General features: G+C 41.3%; 1 protein-coding gene across 1 annotated transcript in view; it reads left to right on the top strand.

Moving 5' to 3' along the window:
• LOC117357752 overlaps positions 1–15,804 on the top strand; it is a 245,966-nt gene that overhangs the window by 90,543 nt on the left and 139,619 nt on the right. The window contains exon 8 of the mRNA XM_033938800.1: positions 14,977–15,091. Within this exon, the coding sequence (XP_033794691.1) occupies positions 14,977–15,091 (115 nt within the window). The remainder of the gene's footprint in view (positions 1–14,976; positions 15,092–15,804) is intronic.

The following is a 15,804-nucleotide window of genomic DNA, read 5'->3' as shown; positions in this document are numbered from 1 at the left end:
GACGATGAGAGTATTACCCACTGAGAAAGAGAGAGGGGGAGAGGAGAGGTAGGTTTAGGGGGAAGGATAAGTTCTCAATCTTGGTCATGTTCAGTTTTAAGTGGCAGCAGGATATCCAAGCAGCAGTGTCAGGCAGGCCTGGATTCCTGTAGAGATTTCTGTTGTAAAGAGGTAAATCTGGGAATCGTCAGCATAGAGGTGATATAAAACAACTGGAGGAGATCAGAGCACCAAGGGAATGAGTATAAATGGAAAAAAGAGGTCTCAGAACAGACCTTTGGGGTACCCCAACTGATAGTTGGATAGCAGTGGAGAAGGATCCATCACTGCATACACTAAAGGTGCGATGTGAGAGATAAGAGAACCAGGAAGGAACAGAGTCTTTTTTTTTTTTTTTTAATTCTTTATTCATTTATAATTTACAACAAGTGTACAATAAATAACAAACACGTAAGATACAGCATCACTTGAAAATCAGCAATCTTTCAACAAGAAAATTTAACCCTCCCCCCTCCCATATCACTTTTCCAACAAAATAGATATACCACATAAATATAATATCTTATCATTAGAATATATTGTTAATAAAAACCCACCTCCCATTCCACAATAAAAAAAATTAAAACTTGGGAAAAGTGTAAATTATTCTTTATAATAACTTATAAATGGCCCCCACACATCCTTAAATTTATGATAATAGTCTTTTTGTACTGCCAACGCTCTCTCCATTTTAAATATATGACATACTGAGTTCCACCAAAACGGTACAATTTTTCCAGTTATATGTTATTTGTTGAATGGCAACTCCAGTTAAAATCATTAAAAGCTTATTATTATTAGCCGATATTTGAGGCTTAGCTCTCATCAGTATGCCAAACAAAATTGTATCATAAGATAATGCTACATAATTTTCAAGCAATTGATTTATTTGATCCCAAATTGACAACCAAAAAGTTTTAATTAATGGACAATAAAACAATAAATGATCTAAAGTACCAGCTTCCAAGTGACAATGCCAACATCTATTAGACCTAGCGCAGTCCAATTTTTGTAAACGAAAAGGGGTCCAGAGTGCTCTATGCAACAGGAAAAGCCTTGTTTGCCTCATAGATGCAGACATTGTACACCTCATCCTCCAGGACAAAATACGTGGCCATTGAGACGCATTAATTTGATGCTTAATCTCAATGCTCCAAATATCTCTAAGTCCACTCTTTGGTTTCTTCTTTACAAGGCCAGATAATAATTTATACCACTGCGCGGCTTGGTGACCCAAGAAATCTGCCTGAAAGCATAGGAAATCTAAGCTAAAATGATTATTGAGAGATTTCCATTCAGGGAACCCTGCCTGAATGGCCTGCTTCAGTTGCAACCATTTATAACTTTGTTTTTTATCAAGGCCAAATTTTATTTGCAACTGTGAAAAGTCCAGCAATTTACCCTCAAATATAACATCTTTTAAAGTTCTTATACCTACTTTAATCCAATCCTTCCAGACAATCTTAAACCCGCCAATTTGGATCCTGGAGTTGAGCCAGATATTTTGACATGTAGATTTTTGAATCGGAAGAGGTGTTAAATTATTAACATATCTTAAAGTTTTCCATGTGTCCATTAAAATCTTATTATTTTTCCGTAACCTAAGCATTTTAATACTGAGAAGATGACGAAGCCTTATAGGAAACATGAGCTGCCATTCTAACCATAACCAATCAGGTAACTTTTCCATGAGTTCTGGGAGGACCCAATACATTCCTTGACGCAAGATATAGGATTGATGGTACCTATAAAAATTTGGAAAATTTACCCCACCCTCCGCAATTGGCCTTTGTAAAGATATTAAAGCAATTCTTACCCTTTTACCCAGCCAAATAAATTTAGACAAGATACTGTTTAACTTTTTATAAAAAGACCCCTGAAAAAAAACTGGTATCATACCCATTTGGTAACAAACAACAGGCAATATCATCATCTTAACAGTTTGGACTCTTCCCCACCAAGACAAATGCAACGGATTCCATTGTTCACACAGCTCTGTGACCTTTTGTAATAAAGTTTTTTCATTCACTTTCATTGTCTCCTCAAATGTGTTTTTTATCCAGATACCTAAATACTTTATTCCTTCCTCCTTCCAAATAAAAGGAAATGAGTCAAATAAACCTTTTACACAATGTACATTTAAAGGAAGAATTTCAGATTTATTCCAATTTATTTTATATCCTGAGAATTTCCCAAATTGCTCAATCAAATCAAGCAAACATGGAATGGTTGTTTCAGGATTCCTCAAATGGAGCAGTATATCATCTGCATAAGCAGATACCTTATATTCTTTCCCAGAATACAGAATACCCTGTATCTCCCCTACCTGTTGAATATTGATCAAAAGCCTTCTCCGCATCCAATGACACAGAGAAGGCTGGGTCTTTTAAGTCTTTTGTTAAATATAACATCTGAAGAGCCAGTCTAGTATTATTAGAAGAGTGTCTGTGAGCAACAAAGCCCGTTTGGTGCATTCCAATTATATAAGGAAGAGCCTTTCTCAAATGTAAGGCTAAAAGCTTAGCTAGCAATTCTCCATCAACATTAATTAAAGAAATAGGCCTGTAGTTTGAAACCAAAATAACATCTTTATTTGGCTTCGGCAAAACAATAATTAATGATTCTGCCATAGTACCTGTAAAACAACCTTTATTCAGTTGACTCAAATATAAATTTAATAAATGGGGTAACAAGGTATTTTGAAAAGACTTATAAAACTCTACAGTATAATCGTCACCACCTGGAGCGGTCCCAACTCTAAGAGACTTCAATGCTGTTTTTAATTATTTTAGCGATATAGGTTCTTCTAAACTTCTTTTTATATGATCAGGAACCTTTGGACCCTCAATTAAATTTAAAAATTCAAAGCCATCCTTTTCCCTTTCTATATAAGGCTCAGAAGAATAAAGGGCTTTATAAAATTTCAAAAATTGTTTTAAAATAGTTCCAATTTGGGAATGTATATCTCCTTTTTCATCTTTGATTATACTAATTTTTGCTTTCCTTTTCTTTACTTTAAGATAATTAGCCAATAATCTTCCCGCCTTATTAGAGCTTCCATAATACAAAGCTTGCTGCGAAAAAATATCATTTCTGATTAATTTAGAAGAAATCTCATTATATTTACATTTAATTTTTAAAAGAGCTTGTAATGTAGAATGCTCCCATTTTTCAACCAATTTTGCCTCTAGAAGTCTTATTTCTTGTTCTAAACTAAAAAATTGCTTTTTTATTTGTTTTTTAACATGAGCTAAGTACGAAATAATTTGCCCTCTCATAGTTATCTTAAAAGCTTCCCACAAAGTTTCTACATAAATTTCCTCTATATTATTAAATTGAAAATATTCATCTATTTTAAGTTGAAATTCTTCACAAAATTTTTGATCTGCAAGCAATGCATCATCAAATCTCCAAACTGGTCTACTACTGTCTTGACCAATAACATTAAATTCCACCCACACCCCTCCATGATCAGACATAATGATAGGATCAATAGAGGCTTGTGTTACTTGATGCACTAAATGATCTGAAATAAAAAGTTTCAAGTTTATTCAAGTTTATTCAAATTATTTGATTAAACGCTTTTCCAAATTACAAAGCGTTGTACAAAAGATAAAAATGAGATTTTAAAGAAATCACTTATACATAATATATTAATTAGACCAACAGGGGTAATTGCTTTTAAAAGACCACGGGAAACAATAGGAAAGAGGGGAGGAAATACAATTTTTGAAGAAAAAGTACATAAAAGGGAAGTACATTAGGAGGGTAGGAGGAAGAAGATTAGTGGTAGAAGTGGGATCGAATGAGAGAGCTATTGGAAATCTTGTTTTAGAGATGGTAGAAATCATAAAGTATTACCTCTTGAATGAACTTTGTTTTTTTCAGTTAAAGGCTTCTTTAAAAAGAAGGCACTTTAAGCTACTCTTAAATTTCTGCAAATCTTGTTCGAGTCTTAAGTATAAAGGAAGAGAATTCCAAATCATTGGAGCTGTTACAGAAAAAATAGAAGCACGGCGTGTTCCGATAATTTTCAAGGAGGGAACGTTAAGGGTAGACTGTGAGGATGATCTAAGAACTCTTGATGAACTATATGGAATCAGAAGCCTATCTATAAATGCCGGTGTATTGGTCTTAATTGTCTTGAAGACTAGAAGAGCTATTTTATATGTAATCCTATATGTTATTGGCAACCAGTGAGCTTTTTGCAGCAAAGGTGTGACATGGTCAAATTTTTTTGAACCTGAAATTATCTTTATTGCTGTGTTTTGTATCAGTTGACTTAAGAACATGGAAACAAAAAGAAAATTCTCGATCATTAAAATGAAGAATACGCCATATATCTTTTAAATTTGAAGACTGTACAAAATTATCCAAACCTAATGATTTTATAATTTTACTAGGTTTTTTATCCATTAAAGGATCCATAACAGCATTAAAATCTCCCGCCACTACTAAATTAGAAGCAGCCAGTGGTAAAATCAATTGCTCCACTCTAACATCCACTACTGCCATCCGCCTTGTGAGGCTAGCCACTTCATCGATTGCCTCCTGAATCTTCTTCGAGTTGCCCAATACAATTTCCTTTATCTGCCTGAGCTCAGCAATAATATAACAGCTGTCATCACCCAGCAACGGAACTTTTGAAGGAATCACTGCCGGCTCTGTTTTTGATCTCTTAGCACATCCAGCGCTTGTACTCACCATCTCCCCCTTCAAATGTTTTGCCGATGCCATCCTATGCTCAAGAAACTCAATTTCAGTCAAAAATAATAATTTCTGTAGCTTTTATTTTCAGATAATTAACCTGCTATGAAGGAGCTGCACAATCACCTGACCATCTTAATGCGGCTCCAAGCCACGCCCCAAGGAACAGAGTCTTGAAATCCAAGTGAGGACAGGATATCAAGGAGAAGGTGGTGGTCTACAGTGTCAAAGGCAGAGGATAGATCAAGAAGGATGAGAATAAAATTAGACCTTTGGATCTGGCCAGGAACAGGTCATTGGACTTTAGTGAGGGCAGTTTCAGTAGAGTTCAGGGGGAGTAAAAACCTGATTGGAGTGAGTCAAGAATAGCTAAGGATGACAGAAAGTCAAGGCAATGGTGGTGAACAGTATGTTCAAGTAGCTTGGATAAGAAGGGGAGGAGGGAGATAGAACGATAGTTGAAAGGGCAGACAGGGTCTAGTGAAAGTTTTTTGAGGAGTGGTGTAAATATGGCATGTTTGAAAACATCGAGGACAGTTGTAGTGGAAAGTGATAGATTGAGGATGTGACATCACACATCCAGCTTAAATCCACTTGTTGGAATGCCCTCTCTGCTTTGGCTCCTCTTCTGTGGAAAAGCTCTTCTTCACAAACTGAGGAATGAAAGTTCTAGGATTACCTTCTGTCTGTATTCCATCTTGATGAGAGTCAGGCACTGCTGCGATCAGAGTGATGCACAGTGATGTCACAAAGGGCCCTTGCTGGGGCTGAGTTCATGGGGAAACAGAATAAAAAATCGAATAAAGAGTGGACCTGCTCAACTGGTAAGCCCCATGGATTTACATCTAAGACCTAAGGAAGTTGGAGTTGTTTCTGGGGTAGTGAGCATTTTGTCATCCTCTTCAGTCTCCCTAGCATTGGATGGTAGAACATCTCCACCTCAACCAGCTAAGGTTCGGGAGCAGTGAGGGGCAAATTCTATAAATGGCATCCCGATTGTAGGCAGCGGTAGGCATCCTACTGCTGTCTATCAAGGCAATCGTGATGCATGTTAAAAAAAAAAAAAAAAACCAACATCCTGAGGCAGGATGCCTACATTGTAAACATCTTTGCGAGCCCAGGGAGGCATGTAGGGCCGCCTAAGCTCGCCCAGAAGTGGCCTTAGGCGAGCTTAGATGGGCCTAGGTATCTCCATAGGGCCACGATAAACGCCTGAAATGTAGGCCAGCAAAATGCTGGTATACATTTCAAATAGATGTGGCCGCTGAGCTGATTGCGGCAAGGGAATCTCCCTGCCATGATCAGTTTAGCAGCCGCAGAAGGGAACCCATTTGTCCCCTTCATGAAGACAACCAGCAGGAGGGATGCTCACTCCCTTCTGCTAGAACCCCCAAAGCCCCCCAACCCCAAATGTTCATGGCAGAAGGAGTGCCGAATTCCACCTGCCGCTACCACCCCAATACATCCCCTGGCATCCTCGTATTTTGGTAAAACTAGTGAATATAAGCTTAACTGTTTTGTTTTGTTTTTTTAGCCTTTTGATTTTTAATATAGCATTCAGGTCTCAAGTGCAATGTCTCCCATTTGTCACGACATTACAATATTATTTTATTTTTTTAGCAACATATAATTGAACCATCTTGCCAGACTCTTACCAAGCAGTAGAATATCCTGAATGCTAGTCCTTCTAATGAATGTTCCTGCAGACACTCTATACTAAATAATTCAGTCTGTCTAAGTGAATACTTATACTGTATATCCTGTTCTCATTAGTTCTGAATTTAAATCAATGAGCAAAATACCCCAAAGTTTGATTGTATCTTTCAACTGCACTTAGATCTTCATTTACACCACCAATATATAAGCAGTATCTAAATGTTTTATGAGCAGCAGCAATCAAGATAAGTTGGTCTTTACAAATTATGGGTCAGGCACAGGCCAGAACCCAATTATTTTAAAAAAAGCAAAATCATTGAAACTCATTTCCACAATCTTCTTATTTGGGTCTAACTATGAGTACATAGTTACCCACAAAAGCAACATTTAATCTATCATAAGAAAACCCTTAGCGCACATGCGCACTTCAAACTCTGTGATCCCTGCGTCCGTGATTCGTAGCTCCGTGGCCCCGCATGCACAGTTGAAGGAGCCAGCGTCAGTTTCCCTATCGCCCTTCCTAGGCAATGCTGGCTCCTTCTACTGCGCATATGGAGGCACCTTAAGCACGGAGGTGGCAACCACGGCGGCAACTCCCCACTCCTGCCCTCACTCCATCCAACATCTCTGCATCACGCATTTAAGGGCGTGAGACGATCGCTTTAATTGCGGTTCCCTATCTCCTGCACATTCCTCGCATTCCACAGCCTAGGCCCCCTTTTAACGAGCTCAAGTGTCCCCCCCACCCCTCCGAGTAGGCAGCTACTGTGATACTCACAAGGGTCGGCTACTGCAGCTGAACCGCCACATGCAGCTGGCCCAGGGACACATTTCCGCCATCCTTGCTGCAAGGCTCCAGCTTTTCAGAGCTCGCTTCCCTGATCGCTCAAGTGGGGCTGTCTGCCACCTTCTTATCATAGGTGCAGTTCTGCCTGTAACCATGAGGGGGAGGAGGGCATTCCTCTGCTTTGATTATGGCAATTGCAGCCTCTGGTCTAGGGTTGAAAGGCATCTTTAAGATTTGATCCAAAGATACATAAATTATCTATTTTATTTAAAAAGAAATGATAGAAATACTTCATAGAAATGATAAAACAGAGGTGACTTTAACTTATATTTTTAAAAACCAATTTTAACAATTTGTGGAGAGAGACAGACAGACAGAAAGAAAGAAAGAAAGACAGACAAAGGGGGCCAGGGAGAGAGACAAACAGAAAGACAGATAGACTGGGGGCCAGGGAGAGAGAGAGACAGAAAGCGGGCAGGGAGAGAGAGAGACAGAAAGAAAGACAGACAGTGGGTAGGGAGAGAGAGAGAGAGACAGAAAGAAAGAAAGACAGACAGTGGCCAAGGAGAGAAAAAGACAGAAAGACAGACAGCAGCCAAGGAAAGAGACAGACAGAAAGAAAGACAGACAACGGGTAGGGAGAGAGAGAGAAAGAAAGAAAGAAAGAAAGACATACAGTGGCCAAGGAGAGAAAGAGACAGAAAGACAGACGGCGGCCAAGGAGAGAGAGAGACAGAAAGAAAGAAAGATAGACAAACACAGCGGCCAAGGAGAGAGACAAACAGAAAGAAAGAAAGAAAGACAGACAGCGGCCAAGGAGAGAGAGAGACAGAAAGAAAGAAAGACAGACAGACTGACCAAGGAGAGAAACAGAAAGAAAGACAGACAGACAGCAGCCAAGGAGAGAGAGATACAGAAAGAAAGAAAGAAAGACAGACAGACACATCTATTCTAGCACCCGTTAATGTAACGGGCTTAAACACTAGTACAAGTATAACACACATTTTAATAAGAAGCCCCCCCAGTTAGACTCATAATAGGTTTTAATATATTTTATATGACTAATGAAAAATATGCTGGACAGCCTCATTTTACTGTAGAAAGAGCATAGAATTTGGAATTGAAATGTCCAGATCAGGATGTTCAGTTCGCTGCATTACTGTAACATCATATACTTGGCAGGCATTCAGAGAAACTTGCAGAGATTGTGAATTGTCCAAAATGCAGCAGTCAGACTTATTTTTAAGTTGAAAAAGTATGATCATGTTATGTATTTTTTTATTTTTTTTTCAAGAGTTGCATTGGCTGCTGATTGAGGCTCGGATAAGGTTCAAGTTTGGCTGTATTTGTTATAAAATCATGTTTGGAGTAACTCCTAATTATCTTACAAATCTGTTCTTCTTCAATAGTAAACACACTAGACATTCACATGCATACTTCATTTTTCAATCTGTTAAAGGATACAAATTTAAAAAATATCATCGCCTTTTAACTTATTAAGCAAAAACGTACTTGTTTACTAAATATTTGAGCAACTAAGCTATTCCATTCAATTGTAATAATTTTTTATTTTGTAAACTGCATAGAGCTTTACAGTTCTGCTGTATAAAAGTTGATTGTTATATAGGATGTCTCAAGTTCACTAGTATTTTAGCAAACAAAATCTACTGGCATAGATGCTGCTCTAAAGTTCAGGAGAAATGGATGTTTATGCGTTGAGTGCAATGTAGCATAAGCATCTTGTAAGCCACTCATAGCCAAGAGTTGAACTAATCCTGGATATTCAGTCAGGGCATGCATGGCTCCCAGCATTGAATATCCAGTTAGGTAGGTACATTAGGTACCTACATTAGGTTGGTACATTAGGCACTGGCCAATATTCAGACTACACTTCTCCCTCCGAATCTGCGGTTTCAGCATCCGCGGATTCGGTTATTTGCGATTTTCTTTTTAGATCCATTTTTATTTTTCGGGCTATTTTTAAGAACTCTTAAACCCCTCTTAAGCCTTACCTGGTGGTCTAGCGGGTTTTCGGGGCAGGAGCGATCTTCCTACGCTCCTGCCCCATGCAGATCACTCATAGGAAATGGCTGCCGTGAGCTCCCGTAGTCTCCCGAGACTACGACAGGAGCTCACAGCAGCCATTTCCTATGAGTGATCTGTATGGGGCAGGAGCATAGGAAAATTGCTCCTGTCCCGAAAACCCGCTAGACCACCAGGTAAGGCTTAAGGGATGCCGAGAGAAAGCGGGGGGAGGGTAAGAGCCGGCCCAAATATTATTCACGGTTTTTAATATTCGCGGGCCGGCTCTGCCCCTAACCCCCGTGGATATGGAGGGAGAAGTGTAGTGCCTGGTCAACTCAGTGCATAAAGTTAGTAAAACCTTTTTGCTGTTCTTACTGTATGTGCTTACTTAACCAGTTAGCAGACTGAATATTGCTGCTAACTAGCTAAGTAATGCCCTGCCCTAATTCTACCCCCAGACTGCCACTAACCTAGCTAGTAAGGGAATGGCTAGTTAGAGGGGATATTTAGTGGTACTAAGTTAAGTGCTACTGAATATTAACAGCCAGACAGCTCAGCAAGGTTTTACCTGTCTTTGAATACTGAGCCTGTAGAAAATTTCAGTGGGTTGAAAACCAGCAAGTGAGGCCTCACCAATGATTTCTACAGCAACATTAACACCTCCTTTCTTCTGCTGGTTATACTCCTTTCTTGCTTCCCTTCCTGGATGAGCAGAACCATAAGACCTTGAACGTTTTAAAGCCAATTCCACAAATCCTGGGCATTTTCAAATTCTATACATTATACACCCTCGCGCAATATGGAATAATCACAAACTAAAAATAGAAATATGTAGACAAAAGTTAAGCTGAACCATCAAGAAACCCGACTTTTCATACAATGTAACACCACAGCACCACAGAAACAGTGCTACATGTCCACTAATACTGTGCAAAATATAAGGCTAGTAGATGTAAATTTGAAAAAACTGATACATAACAATCACCACTTTACAAATTAACAATAGAAATAAAATAAATACAGTGGTACCTCGGTTTACGAGTGCACCGGTTTGCGAGTGTTTTGCAAGACGAACAAAACATTAGCAAAATCGACGCCTCGGAAACCAAGCGCGCTTCAATTTGCGAGCGCCCCCCCTGAGAACCGGCACCCTTCCCCCCCGTGATTCGGCACCCCCCCCCCACCGTGACCTGAGGTCCCCCCAACCCACTCGAACCCTCTTCTTACTTTGCTGTAGCCTCCACAGTGGCACCGGCACCAGCATGTCCTGTGCGTGGTGCCAGTGCCTGAAGATCTGCTTCCTGTGCTGGGCCTTGAGCATGTGCCTTGAGCAAGGCCTGAGAGTTCACGTCGAACGTGAACTCTCAAGGCCCAGCACAGGAAGCAGATATTCAGGCATCGGCACCACGCACAGGACATGCTGGTGCTGGTGCCGCTGTGGAGGCTACAGCAAAGTAAGAAGAGGGTTCGGGTGGGTTGGGGGGGACCTCAGGTCGCGGCAGGGAGTGCCCGATGGCGGCGGGGGAGTGCCTAATGGCGGCAGGGGGGTGCAGATCGCGGGGGGGAGGGTGCCGGTTTGCGGGGGGGCCTTCGGGGGGAGCAATGCCGGTTCTCGTGGGGGGGGGGCAGCGCTGCTGGCCTCGGGGGGGAACCTATCAAAGCGAGTTTCCGTTATTTCCTATGGGGAAACTCGCTTTGATAAACGAGCATTTTGGATTACGAGCATGCTCCTGGAACGGATTATGCTCGTAATCCAAGGTACCACTGTAATGAGAAATAAGGAAGTAAAGCAACAAAAAATCTTTCTAATTTTTGTCATTTCTACTTTAATCATCTTCTCTTCGCTCTCTTCTTTCTATACAGCGTTTGTCCTCTCTCTTCCATGCAACATCTGCACCCCCTTTTGCCCCTTCCACCCAGCTTCTGCCCTCTCTCTCTACCCCTTCCATTTACTTCCCACACTCTCTCTACCCCTTCCATCCACTGACCATTCTCTCTCTCTTCCATATGGCATCTTCCCTCTTTCTATGTCCCTTCAATATACTGTGTCCCTTCTCTCCTTTGTACATGATTCATTTCAGCTTCAACCCCTCTCCATTTTTCTGTCTCCACCCCCTCCCCTATGCTTTGGCATCTCTCTCTCTTCTCCTTTCCTTCCTTCCCACTCCACACCATGCCCTGACATCTCTCTCCCTTCATCCTCTGGCACCTCCTCCCCCTCTGGTCTGGCATTTGTCTCCTTAGTTTCCCTTCCCTCCCCCCATGCCCTGGAATCTCTCTTTTCTCCTTCCAACTCCTCCTCCCCCTCCATTATCTGGCATTTCCTCTTCCTTTCTCTCCCTCTATCTATCCTTCCTTTCCCCTGGACTTGCATCTGTCTCCTTCCCTCCCCACCAAGCCCTGGCATCTGTCCCTCCCCCTACATGGTCTGATATCTCCTTTCCTGCTTTCCTTTCCCTCCTTCCCATGGACTTGGCATCTCTGGTTCCTCTCCCTTGTCTTCCTTCTCCCTCCTTCCCTTTCCCCCTCCCATTGGGTGCTACAGCAACTCTCCCTTGTCTTCCTTCTCCCTCCTTCCCTCTCCCCCCCAATTGGGTGCTACAGCAACAGCATTTCTCTCTTCCCCCTTCCCTTCCATGTGCAGCAGCAGCTTTTCTCCCCACCACTTCCCTGTGCAGCAGCAGCATTTCTCTCCCCCCCTTGCCTGTGCAGCAGCAGCATTTCTTTCCCCCCCCCCCACCTTGCCTGTGCGGCCAGAAATTAAACACCTGCCGGAGGGAGCACAAGCTGGGCCGCGGACACCCCTGATTTGAAGTTTACTGCCGCTGCTGCTGGTTAAGGAAAGCAGCAGTGGCAGAATAAGGAGGGTAGCCAGCTGTGCACCCCCTTGGAGCATGCACCCGTGGTGGTCCGACCCCCCTCCCCCATGGTACGCCACTGCCTATAGATAAGAGACTACACAAGTTAGACTTCCAGATAATTTTGCTTCATTTCCTGGAGCAGACAAGTGAATTTTGTGTTTCATGTTTTTTCATTCTGTTCCATAGCCCTCGAAAGGGTCAAGCCCCCTCCATGGCCACCATTGTACATTGGATCAAGGCGACCATAGAATCAGCCTATGTTTGTGGGACTCAGCTGGTACCTCCATGTTTGAAAACCCACTTGATGAGGGTAGAGGTCTGAAAGATTTCCCCCAAGATCTATAGGGCAGTGACATGGATATTGCTTCATTCTTTTGTGAAGCATTACAAGTTGGATAGGTACGCAGGGCTCACTTGGACTTTGGCAGAGATGTTCTCAGGGAAGCTTTTCTTTCTCTACCCAATAGTTCTATTTGAGTACATCCCACTTGTTCAGAATGATGCAGCCAAATGATAAGGAAGATGAAATTGTCTAATCTGATCATTTTCTTTCCTTTAGTGGATTGCACCATTCTGAAGGTCGCCCTTGGAAGACTATAGCCTGGGGCTTTTGAAGTGCTCTGCTCTTTCACTTTGCATTAAAATAAATAGGAGAAAAATTCAGGATGAGACAAAAACAATGAGGCAATTCTTAGAAATGCAGGGTAGCAAGTGACACTCTTGTGTTATGTTCACTTGGTGATCATTGAAGATGCAGTGGTTGATGAGGCATGGGTATGCATTACAAAGAGGCCTTCTGGCTAATGCATACTGGAGATTTCCCTAAGCACCAGCAGGTTATGCTGGTGAGTTCACTGGAAAAGGCCAGGTTTTTTTCTCTACCCCCATCTGCTGGTAGGAGGAGATAACACCACTTGTTCAGAATGGTGCAGTTGACTAAAGCGGTGTTTTCAAAGTCGGTTCTGGAGTGCCCCCTTGCCAGTCTAGTTTTAATGATATCCACAATGAATATGCATAAAAGAGATTTGCAAATCAAGTTCACGGATATTCATTTTGGATATCCTGAAAATCTGACTGGCAAGGGGATACTCCAGGGCCAACTTGTGAAACACTGGACTAAAGGAAAGGAAATTATGAAATAAAAGACATAATTTTACCATGTTTGCAATTAATCCTTATGTTGTGTGGATATTGGTAACAACAACATTATAGAACTATAGAACTATTATAGAACATTATAGAATTATAGAACTCCCAAGATTTGAACTTAACAACAACATTAATACACGTTAATGCTTATTAAGCATAGGTATTATCCTTAAAGCCTTTTAGTACACTATAAAAGGCACAGTACATTTTCCAATGATTTCTGCAATAGTCAAAGCACTTTGGTCACTGGACATTTTAGGTGCCTCAGTGCCACAGCATGACAGCCTATTCTGTAATGCATCTGGGCATCCAGATTTTATAATAAATATTATCATAACCCAGTATCAACCTTATATTTGGGCACTTGCAGTTAATATTAGCCATACAGCTAGTTTAACTGTAGATATGAAGCAAGGGTGAGTATAACTTACTGAATTCTGAAAGTTGCATGCACAAGTGGCAGCCCTACCCATACCCTTCCCATGTTCTTCTCATGTTAATGCTTCCATCACTGCATTTATAAGCTATGCTACACAGAATAGAGCTCAATCACTTTGCTGCCATTTATGCATGTTAAGTCCCAGCTTTCTGTACATTAATAATAATAATAATAACAGCTTATATACCGCAATACCGTAAAGTTCTATGCGGTTTACAGAAGATTAAGCAAAGGTAACAAATTGAATTGACTTTAAGAGGGGAGGAAGAAAGAGAATTAATAGGACAGGAAATTCATTTTTGAGGAGAGAGTGATCAAAAGGACAAGTTAATCGCTATAGAGGGGAGAGAGAAGAGAGGATCAGTTGTCTAGATGCTTTAGGAACAAGTATGTTTTTAGACGTTTTCTAAATTCCCCATAAGTAGTGGGCGAAAGCAGTTGTTCTAGGTCTTTACCCCATGATGCTGCTTGGTGTGAGAGAAGGTGTTCATGATGTTTTTTCAGTTTACAACCTCGAACTGGGGGGGAAACGAAATTGGAATGTGAGCTTCTCTTGTGTCTGTTGGCTAAGAAGAAGAAAAGGTCAGTTATGTATTTAGGGGCAAGTCCGTGTAGTGCTTTAAAGCAGAAGCAGGCAAATTTAAACTTTACGCGCGCCGCCATTGGCAGCCAATGCAGCTGCCGGTAGTAGGGTGTCACGTGGTCAAACTTCCTCAGCCCAAAGATCAGTCTGACTGCTGCATTTTGCATCAATTGCATCAGTTGCATATTCTTTTGGGAAATTGCTAAATAAGCGATGTTACAGTAGTCAAGTAGACTTAGTACGAGGGATTGGACTAGGGTTCTGAATGCCGATGTATCGAAGTAAGCTTTAATGGATCTGAGTTTCCAGAGAGTAAAGAATCCCTTTCTGATTAAGGAGTCTACCTGGTCTTTCATGGTTAGGCATTGATCCAAAGTTACACCTAGTATCTTAATGGTGGGCTGGATAGGGTAACTAAGTTTATTGATACTTAGTGGTGATTTGGTGTCAAGCGGATGTGGTGAAGCAACGAAGAAAGTTGTTTTTTCTGAATTAAGTTTGAGCCTAAAGTTTGTCATCCAGTGCTCCATCATGTTTATGGCTTCTGAAGCTTTGGGAATAGTAACACAAGTGTCATGTAACAGTAAGCACCCTGTTATACTGTAGAATTGCCCTTTTAAGGTTCCCCCCCCCCCCCCCCAATAATTAAACAGGAAAGGTTTTGGAACTATATATGTGCCTTAAATATTTCATATAAGTCTATCTTAATAAAATAAGAAACTCGTTTCAGGAACGAAATTGGGAGAAGAAGCTTCAACAAGTATTTGGAGAGACTTCTGCTGACAAACTTTGTACTCAGGCTGAGGAGCAGATTAATCTTTACAGACAAAAGCTTCCAAAACCAGGTAAAGATTTTATTATAGTGACAAAAAACACTGCACTATGCTGTTTGTCTGTTTCTAGAGTCCACTAGGGGTCAATATTCAGCATGATTTAACCAGGTAGGAGGGTACCTATCTGGTTAAATCATTGTCTCTCAAACTTTCTCAAGCCATGGCATACTAAAGGTAGTGGCCACGACTTGAGACACCCAGAAGTGCACGGACGTCGCTGTGATGACATCACACATATGTGTGACATCATCACTTCGATGTTCGCGATGTGCAGAGGCCTTCCAGATGGGCCGTGAGATGCCAGTAAGAGGTGCCAGCAGGGAAGAGGGCCGGAGAGAAGGAGAAGCACTGGCGCCAGCTGATTGCCCACAGCAGTGTTTCTCAACTACTTCAAGCTAAGTACCCCTTAAGTCTAACAAATATCAACTGAGTACCCCAACCACAGACCTCCCTAGGCCCACCCAAGCTCTGCCCTAAATCCCATCCTAATTGTAATGAAATTTTTTCCATTCATTTTTCATATACACAAAATATACACAGCAGATATAAATTCTCAAAACTGACACATTTCAATCACTATATTGAAAATAAAATCATTTTACATACTAGCGATCCTCTGTAGGCTGCTGTAATTAGCTTTAAAAGTGAGACCTGGTGGCCATGGGGGAAACTGGAGGATGCTAGAGACAGGAGGAAACATGCAGGCCTTCAGTAAATCAGGCAGC

The sequence above is a fragment of the Geotrypetes seraphini genome, chromosome 3 (assembly GCF_902459505.1).
Source record: "Geotrypetes seraphini chromosome 3, aGeoSer1.1, whole genome shotgun sequence".
Lineage (NCBI taxonomy): Eukaryota > Metazoa > Chordata > Amphibia > Gymnophiona > Dermophiidae > Geotrypetes > Geotrypetes seraphini.
This window is presented reverse-complemented; position numbering and strand designations above follow the sequence as displayed.